Source organism: Brienomyrus brachyistius, unplaced genomic scaffold, assembly GCF_023856365.1.
Source record: "Brienomyrus brachyistius isolate T26 unplaced genomic scaffold, BBRACH_0.4 scaffold35, whole genome shotgun sequence".
NCBI classification, from domain to species: Eukaryota; Metazoa; Chordata; class Actinopteri; order Osteoglossiformes; family Mormyridae; genus Brienomyrus; species Brienomyrus brachyistius.
In genome coordinates, this window is record NW_026042310.1 from 2,367,269 (window position 1) to 2,378,687 (window position 11,419).

At 46.5% G+C, this 11,419-nt stretch overlaps 1 protein-coding gene across 1 annotated transcript; it reads left to right on the plus strand.

Annotated features, from left to right (window-relative positions):
- The first annotated feature begins 7,742 nt into the window (after positions 1–7,742).
- Positions 7,743–10,504, plus strand: pou4f4 (POU class 4 homeobox 4). The gene is made up of 2 exons (XM_048997922.1): positions 7,743–8,030; positions 8,456–10,504. The coding sequence occupies exons 1-2, from the start codon at positions 7,911–7,913 to the stop codon at positions 9,356–9,358; spliced, it is 1,023 nt and encodes a 340-aa protein (XP_048853879.1). The 5' UTR covers positions 7,743–7,910; the 3' UTR covers positions 9,359–10,504.
- Positions 10,505–11,419: the final 915 nt, after the last annotated feature.

Below are 11,419 nucleotides of genomic sequence, written 5' to 3' on the forward strand. Positions count from 1 at the left end.
TCAGAGACGAGCCCTGGTTTATATGTGTGCCTGTGAACCAGGGGGACTGAATAAATAATACAATAGATATTGCTGAGATGCGGTCTCACTGCGCCGTTCATAATTATTTCATTGTCGCTGTAATGAGAGAGAGCACGTCCCGCTACACCTCACATGGTCGGGGACCGGCGCCGAGCCTCTGGGCAGACAGCAGTACCGGAGATACCTGCTGAGTACCCAAACCGCGGCACGGGCAAAAGCGTGCACAGGGTCTGTAATACACACTGAGAGTGTGCACAAAGGTCTGTAAAACACTTGGACAGTTTAATATACACAGAGAGTGTGCACAGGATCTGTAATACACATTGAGAATGTGCACAGGGTGTATTTCTGTAATGCACACTGAGAGTGTAATATACACAGAGAGTGTGCACAGGGTGTATTTCTGTAATGCACACTGAGAGTGTAATATACACAGAGAGCGTGCACAGGGTCTGTAATACATACTGAAAGTGTAATACGCACTGAGAGCGTGCACAGGGTCTGTAATACATACTGAAAGTGTAATACGCACTGAGAGCGTGCACAGGGTCTGTAATACATACTGAAAGTGTAATACGCACTGAGAGCATGCACAGGGTCTGTAATACATACTGAAAGTGTAATACGCACTGAGAGCGTGCACAGGGTCTGTAATACATACTGAAAGTGTAATACGCACAGAGAGTGTGCACAGGGTCTGTAATACATACTGAAAGTGTAATACGCACTGAGAGCGTGCACAGGGTCTGTAATACATACTGAAAGTGTAATACGCACTGAGAGCGTGCACAGGGTCTGTAATACACACTGAAAGTGTAATACATACTGAGAGCATACACAGGGTCTGTAATACATACTGAAAGTGTAATACGCACTGAGAGTGTGCACAGGGTCTGTAATACATACTGAAAGTGTAATACGCACTGAGAGCGTGCACAGGGTCTGTAATACATACTGAAAGTGTAATACGCACTGAGAGCGTGCACAGGGTCTGTAATACATACTGAAAGTGTAATACGCACTGAGAGCATGCACAGGGTCTGTAATACATACTGAAAGTGTAATACGCACTGAGAGCGTGCACAGGGTCTGTAATACACACTGAAAGTGTAATACATACTGAGAGCATACACAGGGTCTGTAATACATACTGAAAGTGTAATACGCACTGAGAGCGTGCACAGGGTCTGTAATACATACTGAAAGTGTAATACGCACTGAGAGCATACACAGGGTCTGTAATACATACTGAAAGTGTAATACGCACTGAGAGCGTGCACAGGGTCTGTAATACATACTGAAAGTGTAATACGCACTGAGAGCGTGCACAGGGTCTGTAATACATACTGAAAGTGTAATACGCACTGAGAGCATACACAGGGTCTGTAATACATACTGAAAGTGTAATACGCACTGAGAGCATACACAGGGTCTGTAATACATACTGAAAGTGTAATACGCACTGAGAGCATACACAGGGTCTGTAATACATACTGAAAGTGTAATACGCACTGAGAGCATACACAGGGTCTGTAATACATACTGAAAGTGTAATACGCACTGAGAGCATACACAGGGTCTGTAATACATACTGAAAGTGTAATACGCACTGAGAGCGTACACAGGGTCTGTAATACATACTGAAAGTGTAATACGCACTGAGAGCGTACACAGGCACTTCATGCCCCCCCTTAGAAATGCTGGTGATGGGACCCCAGAAGGCTCTTGCTCTCAGGGGGCTCTCGGCGCCCCTCAGGCCCTCTGGGGCCCGACAAACAAGCTGTCTTCCTTAAGCTGTGGTCAGGGGGGACTGGTGGGAGGAGCCCACAGGGACGCAGGGCGCTTTCGGGGCCTAATCCTGTTACCGCCGTGGGAGGGGACTGGGATATTTTCCCCCCACCACTACCACCAGTCCATAGCAGCTGGTGTCCCCATGACGACCCCCCATGCGACACCAAACACTCCCATCTCCCAAGTGCCCCCCCCCCCACACACATATCACCATCTCAGCTCCATCACTCTGAGGGCATCCCGACTAGCCAACACTGAGAACTGGGAGTACTGGGAGACTGGGTGAGAAAGGACACAGGGAATCTCATGACGGCATTGGGCCACACATTTCGAGAGGAACATAATGATTGGCTGTTTTTCCCTCTCTTATTTTCTGCCCTCCTCCCCCCATTAACCAGATCATTTAGAGGAAAGGAGACCCCGACATCCCCCCCCCCCACACACACACACACATACAACCCCCTACCCATTTCAGCTTCTCTGTAACGTAGCAGTAATTGAAATAAAAAAGTAATTAAAAGTAATTAATGAGTAATTAAGGTTAATGTTGGAGAATGGGTGAGTTGACCCTCGTCGAGGAGTTGACGGGGGGGGCAGGGGAGGCATGGGGGAGCCAGTGGTGTCTCGAAATTGGGCTGGCCGTCCCGCAATGAGGAACAGTCAACGCTCCAGTGTCGCTGTGAATCTCGCCCGTACGTTGCAGCTCGATGAATAAACGCAAATAGTCTGTAGCGAATGCATTAATATTTCACCAAATGTAGAAGAAAGCATAAGAAGACTGTTATACAAAAGAGCACAAAATCAACCCCCCCCTCCAATTCCTCTACTATCGTCATTTGATTGTCACCAAACGCCTCTGTTCCACCAACGTTCTCCCAAAGTCTTCAAAACGCCCCAGACCATCAAAAACAAAGTCAATTCTATTCTCGACCGCATTGAAAGAAGATAAAGACGTTTCCCCTGCTCCCCTTGTTTCTGAAGCTCAAGAAAAAAAAAAGGCATATTTAATTGAAACGTACATCTCATTATTGCCTCTGTTTTTGCTGGGATATTTGCGACGCTTTGTTTGTTTGCCTGTTTGAGATGATTTTTTATTCTCATAGAACAGAAAAAAAGCGAGTTTTTGATGTTATTGCACTTGTATGCAAATGCAAACGCAGGCAGACACAGCGTATTTCGAACCCGCGCTCCCTTCCCTCCTGTTCTGTCGCCTTCTGTTATTCTCAGAGTGGGGGGGGGATGTAGGTTGCATCCTGGGGGGGGGGGGGGGTGAAGGGACAACATAAGCAGTGGCTATAGAGAGCTATAGGGAGTCACACATAGGCCTACAGTTGAGATTGGGATCACATCCCACTAGGTGCTTGGAGATTGCCAGATTGAAAACACTGCCCCCCCCAGATCAGCAATGGCTACTAAATGTACCTGCTTGCCATTCGCCCCCCCCAACACACACACACACACACACACAGCCATCACAAGCAGTAAGGGATATTGGATCCAGTTCCTGATCTTCTAACCAAATGGGGATAGCTTTCCTTGCCCTAGCTTCTCCCACCTCCACAGAGTGTTCCTCAAATTCCCCCCCCCCCCCTCAAAAAAAAAAGTTCTGCCTCTGGCTATGGGGAAAAGGAATGTGGGGGGTGGGGGTGGGATGGCTGAGAAGGTGGTCTCAAATCGGGGAGTACATCCCCACCTCTAGAAATGCTTTGAAACAAGTAAACAGTCCTGTACTTTAAAGCTTTTACACGCCAGTCCAGAAGTGCATGCTCTTTACGTCCAGCTACTGTAGGGATAAGCTTCATAATTCATGAACGCTCACTTAATCTATCGATCCATGCTTTTTGAGAGTAAGCGGGGGCCAATCTACTCTGCACGGGCAGGGCCAGGTAAACAGGGGACACGGAGCGAAGGGAATGGAGAGGCAGACGGAGGGGTGGAGAAAACGAGGGAGCGTGGGAGGAAGAAAACTCCCTGGAAACTGACACATATAAGTGGAGAAACGCAGAACGCGGTTTCCAACACGCCTCGTCAAAACAAGGCAGTTAAATAGAGCGTTGGTGGAAGTTACCAGCAAACTCACTGCTGCGTTAACCATGCACCCTATAAACCAGGCATTGCGGCAGTAAGGCCAGGTTTCTTCGGGTTAATACCCCAACCAACTCATTCATTTCAACATCTCACTATTTCAACTAGTCCCCGTTTCAGCGAGTTACTGTTTCAGTAAGTTTATGCTCCGGCTGGTGCTGGAAAGCCCATTTTGATGCCTGTGGACACACTCCTCCGATTCCTTATCCAGGGAAAGAGGCATGCTCTGCTCTTTCGGGGAGACCTACTGGTCAGGTGACCATCGGTGGAGTTTGGAGACAGGTAGCTACACACACGGGGCTCACGGCAGCTTTTAAACACATTCTGTCTTGCAGGATCCAAGACGGAAACTCTTGCTCGACTTCTGCTGCTATAAAAACTACGAGAGGTTAGAAATTTCCACTGGGGGGGTGAAAATTCAGGCAGGAAAGTGCCATCTTCCCACGCAAAACCCGACTTTGCGTCTTGATCGGCATTAAAATGCGGCTTCATGTATATCTGAATGCTCATACAGGCCTGGCCTATCAGTTAATGAAGTTTTTCTGCTCCCCGCTGCTCTGCTCGCTGCTCCAGCACAGGTCAGTGGGCTTTCAGGCCTCACCCCCCCCCCCACACACACACAACACCATCTCCTATCCTGCTTCAAACACACCCCCATGTGTCTGAGACCATAGACAGAGAGAGAACTATTCTTGTGGATTCGGCTTAAAAAACTATTTGGTGATGGCATTCTCCACAGCGCCCCCTAGTGCCCATCTCACCCCATGGGACTGGACCCGTTGAAATGACTACAGTGTCCCGACACCTGCAGGTGTTATTGGGTCAAGCACTGGGATGCCCCCCACCTACAAAGAGGTTGAGGAGGAGGGGAGCAGGACAAGCTTCCCCTCCAGCTCCGTATCTTTAATTTGCGCTGGCAGTCAATAAAATATTTACCAGGAACCCTAAAGGCAATTACATTAAAGTGAGTAGTTAGACACCCCGAATGCTCAGCATCCCCGCCGTGCCGGGCAGGAGATTCGGGGAGCGGTCACAATCTGCAACATTAGATTTTACACCCCGTCAATAATTGATCGATCATGAGAATAAAAAAAATCGTGTGAGAATTAAAAGGAAGTAAAGACAAGATGGAGGGAGGAGGAAGGTGTTTGTCTGACTGCAGCCTGGGCCAAGTCCATTTGCTCAGCGTAGCAGAAATGTGATTTCCACTGTGAATAATATCTTCACTTAGCCTTTGAGAGCCTTGCCGAAGTGGAGCGTTCCACCGGTGAATGGGGTGGCCAACGGACAAGGTGGGAGGGCGAGGGCGGCTTTATGTGACGTCTGATCTCGCCCCGGAAAGCCTGGCCGTCAAACCCGACGTGTGCAGCAGAGGGCAGGCCGCGGAAAATTCAGGAGAGCCGCAGGGGACCGAGGAGACAAGAAAAAAAAAACTGGAGAAGACAGCAAACCAGCGGACGGCTGAACGTCAAACCCATGGGACCAGCGCGGAAAGGTCTCAAGCGCGGTTTCGGCAAATCGGCTGAGCCTTCCAGAGGAACGGGGCCGGGGAATGAAAGGAGAACCTTTCACAGGCTGAAGGGGGCTGGAACAAAGTTTGAGCACCAAAGGGAATTGTAGGTACAACACAACAACCACCGTGAAGGCCTAAGATAACCGTAGCATTTCGGAGAGTTCCCAAATTTTCTGGCACAGTTCTTGCTCGTGGAAGATTCCTCCTCGTATCGGTACGGTTACCGACCTTTCAGCGTTCGTCTCACTGCGACTATACCGCCCGTTCATTAACACAATGAGTCTTCAATCTTGGCATTAATATTAATTAGTGAAAGCACCTGATTAATGGCAATTCGGCTTGTTTCGTAGACATTAATCGGGGAAACGAGGATTTTGTAGAGCAGAGCAGGAGAGCCCTGTGTTTTTTTAGAGAGAAACAGGAAGTTCTGACCAAATCCTGAACCACTTCCTGTTCTCCATCCACTCCAGTGCAGAATCAGTATCAACATCTTCTCTTCTTCGCCCGGGTGGTTCTCAGAATGACTGACTCCAGGTCTCCCCCGAAACGCTTCTTAGCCACTCACCACGCGTCCACCTTCGCAAATCTCGCACCTGTCGCCACCATCTCACCACCAACCAAGCCAGCTCAGCCTCACGCCAAATGCCATTCCTGACGTGGGCAGCAGGGGGCGATGTATAATTAATGAGGGGGTTCTGCGCATCGGATATGGAGTGTAGAAAGGAATGGGGGTGGGGGGGGGTTGTCCTCAGATTTCCCAAGACGGCATCCCTGAGACCAGTTCCCCATTGTTGCCCCACCGTTGTAAAAGTCTCCAGTTTCGAGTCCAATTAGTGCGATGACAATGTTGGCTCAACATGACCCAGGGCAGCACGGACTAGTGGGTGTTCCAAGCCCCGCCCTGTCCATCACCTAGCTACGGGGTCTTACGCGGTACGGCACCGGGGGGGTGACACCCTCCATGGAGTCACTCTGAACGCGACAGTCCACTCTGGTGTCATCTACAATTAATGTGCTTAATATTTAATTACATGCTATCTGTTGGCCTAATGCTTAGGGAAGTGCGCTTGTAGTCAAAAGATTGCCGGTTTGAATCCCTGAATACCAAGGTACCCTGAACAAAATACTGCTCCCCCAGTGCTAAATTAGCTGTCCCCTACTATCTCACATAAGCGTTAAATGCACATTTTGTTGTTGTGTGGTAACAATGACAACTGCTCGCTTTGCTTTTAACTTACTTATAAGCAGACGAGTACGTAATTACCTCAGGAGGAAGACATGCGGAGGTGCATCGAAATAAAGAATGAATAATTGATTAATTAACTATTATTAGATGGTGAATGAACTAAGCTCAAAGCTCTACTGTTACAACATGTATCTGCTCATACTTTTGGAACAGTTTTCCACGAACTACAAATATTGCGTTTTGAATCCCCAGATAGCACACATATGTAGAAATGACATTGATTCCATATCAGAGAAAAAGGCTGAAACAAAGTTGATCTTCTGTCTTTAACTTTATATCAACAAGGTTGGTTTTGCCACCATCAATTTTTTCAATATTGAAAATCTGACCAAAAATCAGTTCCGTTTCAACGTTGATAATTTAACACCGACCGCAATTCAACGCAGTTAATTATAATTATACGTTGAAACAATAACATGATGCTATCTGGGTCCACTTTTATACCACCTGTTTAAGATATTTTAACAGCATATGTTACTCCTTAAAGTTCGCATTTTATTAATAGTTTCATGCTTTCCGTTTTTAAGGACCCTTTGTGAAGAGAATGAAGACTTAGAAGGCATCTTGATGACACAGTATAGCTTTATAGCATAAATGTGAATGAAATAGACCGTAACAATTCAAATGGTAAATAATAATAAGTATTTTGAGTTTTCTTTAAAAGCACCTCTCTTTCTCTCTCACACACACACACACACACACACACACACACACACACACACACACACACACACACACACACACGCACGCGCACACACTGATACATAGAACAGCAAAACATCACAGTCTACCGATCTGAAACAGCATGCTGGGCGTGGCGTGATACAGGAGTTCAGCCAATCAAATCCAGGCCGATGTGGGCGTGTCACCCTGGTAGGGGGCGGGGCGACGCTCCCCATCTTGCCCCACCAGCGGTAACCAAAAAGTAAGAGGTCTGCATCCCGGAGGCGTGATCGCAAGTGTAATTTCCAATGACATTCAAAGGGGTGTTAAAGGGTGCGGATTTACGCCACCGGCGGGGCGGGGCCAGCGGACACACGTTATTTTATAGCTCCCGGAGAAGATTTGCCCTGTACTAGACAACGATACACGCGCACACCCGACAGCAGTCAATAAATACTCAACTGACTGACTTGCTGGACGGGAGTTTTGCCAGGCTTTTTTTCATCCGTTTCTGAAGAAGATTCCTTCACTGGAGAGATAACAGAAATAGCGAAGGAGCACGGACAGCGAGAACCAGGGCTATCTGCAATCATGATGTCCATGAACAGCAAGCAGCCTTTCAGCATGCACCCGATTCTTCACGAGCCTAAATACACACCTCTCCACTCCAGTTCAGAGGCTATTCGGAGGGCTTGTCTGCCCACGCCTTCGGTAAGTCCAACACCATTTATTCAAGTCCCTGAAAAGTGCGCCTGGTGACAGGATTGGATAAAGGAGCCGTATTACCGGAATCTGACATCCTTAATGAAGCAGTCCGCTGCGACTCAGATAAAACGTTTGAGGTGATGTCGATGTAATCTAAAGCGAGAGGTTGTTGCACCGAAATGTGCTACTTTAAATGATATCCATCAGATTTCTTGTTTGGTCCCAAAATAGGCGAATTTAAAAGTTAACTCTCTTACGGTAGTCCTGTATCCCTGTGCATGACATTTAACTTACCAGCTGACATTTATATTTTGCGCTGGGCCGTCTGTGTGTAAACTAAACATAAATTAATTTGCCGTCCGCGGTCGCCGCTCAGTGTGATACCGTCTGCGGCGCTTTTTAAAGCCGTCCGATCTTGTCTCCTGTCACAGCTGCAGGGAAACATTTTCGCCGGTTTCGATGAGAGTCTCCTGCAGAGAGCGGAGGCGCTGGCGGCGGTGGACATCGTCACCCCGAAGGGCCACCCTTTCAAACCAGACGCCACTTACCATACTATGACCAGCATGACCAGCATGACCTGCACCCCCACCTCCTCATCGGCTCACCTTCACCACCCGTCCGTGCTCAGCTCCCATCACCATCACCAGCCTTCACAGGGCCTGGAGGGCGATCTGCTGGACCATCTGACGCCGGGCATATCTCTAGGGGGCATGCCCGGCTCCGACGTTTGCTCCGCCGCCTCGCACCCGCACGCCCACATGTCCGCCATCAACCACATGCAGCATCACCACCCACAGACCATGAACATGCACCCGCACGGCCTGGGCCCGCACAACTCCCTCGGCGGCGGCGACTCCGAACCCGACCCCCGAGAGCTGGAGTCCTTCGCCGAGCGCTTCAAGCAGAGGCGCATCAAACTTGGGGTCACGCAGGCTGACGTGGGATCGGCGCTGGCCAATCTCAAAATCCCTGGAGTCGGTTGCCTCAGCCAAAGCACTATATGTCGGTTCGAGTCTCTGACGCTGTCGCACAACAATATGGTGGCGCTGAAACCCATACTCGAAGCTTGGTTGGAAGAGGCCGAGAGGGCTCAGCGGGAGAAAATGTCCAAGCCGGAGATTTTTAACGGTGGTGACAAAAAGCGAAAACGCACCTCTATCGCCGCCCCGGAGAAACGGTCCCTGGAAGCATACTTTGCCGTGCAACCGAGACCATCATCGGAGAAGATCGCCGCCATAGCCGAGAAACTGGACCTGAAAAAAAACGTCGTGCGGGTGTGGTTTTGCAATCAAAGGCAAAAGCAGAAAAGAATGAAGTTTTCCGCCACGCATTAGGGCCAAATCAAAGACTGTAACCAATCTATACACTTTAAAAGACAACAGAGCATCAAAAAACTAAGACGGATAACCCAGGCTTGCGAGATACGTTTCATTCATAATAAAATGGGATCAACACTTGAAACCGCAACCACAGTCCATGAGCTTGACACTGTTGTTATGAAACAATATGTGTTATAACAAAGATAAGTTAAGGAGACGTCCATCGTGCTTTCTGAAGAGTCAGAGAAGGAAAACAGCTCGACCGCGTAACTCAAAAGCAGTTATTGTACAAAATGCCGAAAAAAAGAATAATTGTTATTCTGTCATGTCAAAAAAAAACTTTTTTTATATTTACTCATGTAAATACTTGTGAATACAATGCACCTACGTGTGTGAAGAACGCAACGGTTTTGTTTCTTTTTTAAAAAACGTTTGTTGTTTGCAGCATTAAATTGGGGCTTATTATGTTAACCTTATGTGTTTTCAGGAGATGCACCGCGCCATAACACCGTTGCATGGTCTACCCCGTAGGGCGTAAAGCTTGATGTAATAGTTTAAAAACCCGTTCGAATGCCTTGCAATACGAACGAAAAAAACACCCACGCGACCGCACGTTAAATACACGAACATACACAGTCTGTTTCGCTGTGTCTACCTCATTACCGTAGTTTCGCCACATCCATGGTCTTGGAATTAGGAAATCAAGTAGTTTATTCGTTTTTTTAATTTCATTTCATAGGATCCTGTAACTCAGATATGTAACAGTGTTGTCTCAGCAAATTTCACCGCAAGGACGCATTGACAATCAAATTACTGAAACTGCTATGTTGTACGAATTCCCTTACGCCCACACAAAAATCTATCGAAATACGTAATTTCCCCCACAAATAATACTAATTATTATTATCATTTGAAGAGGGCGGTGTGGTAGCCGACATTTCAAACACTGACCTTCCCTGAATTTCCCATATTAAAAATTCAGTGCACTTTGTAGATAATCTAAAGTGAGCAACTGTTGTTTATTTATCGTTATTTTTAAGCTTATTTATTTAAACTTAATTTATTCGGAAGACAACTTGTCTGATTAATTTGTGAAAGTGTGCTTAAAATGTGTCTGTGTACGCGACAGAATCTTAAATAAACCATGCACGTTTTACCTCATCTGCTCTATCTTTTATGGCCGCTAAGAATCGCGACTGCTACGCTGATATTATTTTTCATTTTAGTAACATGTGTCATTTTGCAGCTGAAAAATTAGCCTTACACAAATTTTTCAGGATGTTTTCTGGGTCTCAGCCAATTATCACGACTGTCAGACTTATTTTAAAAAATAATATATGTAGATCTTTTACGTTTTCGTTTAAAATTATATTAATGTCTTCATTTGCCTTTCGTCTGATGCTTGAAAGTTCTCGAAAATAAGAACAGATTATGATTTTAAAAGTACAATAACAATAAAAGGGGCCTTCATAACATAGTGTGCTTATTATTATTTTTCACTTATTACTATTAGCTAATTTAAAAGCTCAAAACGTTAAAAGCATTGTAAAATACATCAGATATTCTGCCAGGCGTTTCTAGTCTGTTCCGGTCGGATGCACTTGATCTTTGTGTGCACGTGACCAGGAAAGGCGGCCGACTTTGACGTTACCTGACTACTTGAGGATAAACAGGTATCGACTAAGTTATCTTTCATGACGTACAGAGACCTTAATTTAAACCTTCATAAATAAGTTGACTGTCTCCGCTATGGGGTTTATTACATCTTAGGCTTCCGGATAATAACTACCCCCAAATAGACGATTAAATGTAATTCAATCCATCACTTAATAAATGCAATTAAAGTTCAGCTTTATAGTTGTTCTGAAAAAAAATATTTGTATCAGACATATTGATGCAATCACCACTTATTTGTATTTAGAGAAGCTGACTGCAACACAAGTACAAATGTCGCGTAGCGCGGCGTATCCTATTCCAATGTAAATGCGATGTAATGGATAAAGCATCAACGGTGGGCATCGTTATAAAAGTAGCTCCCAGCGCAGGTGACATCTGTTCACATATCGGCCTATTTGC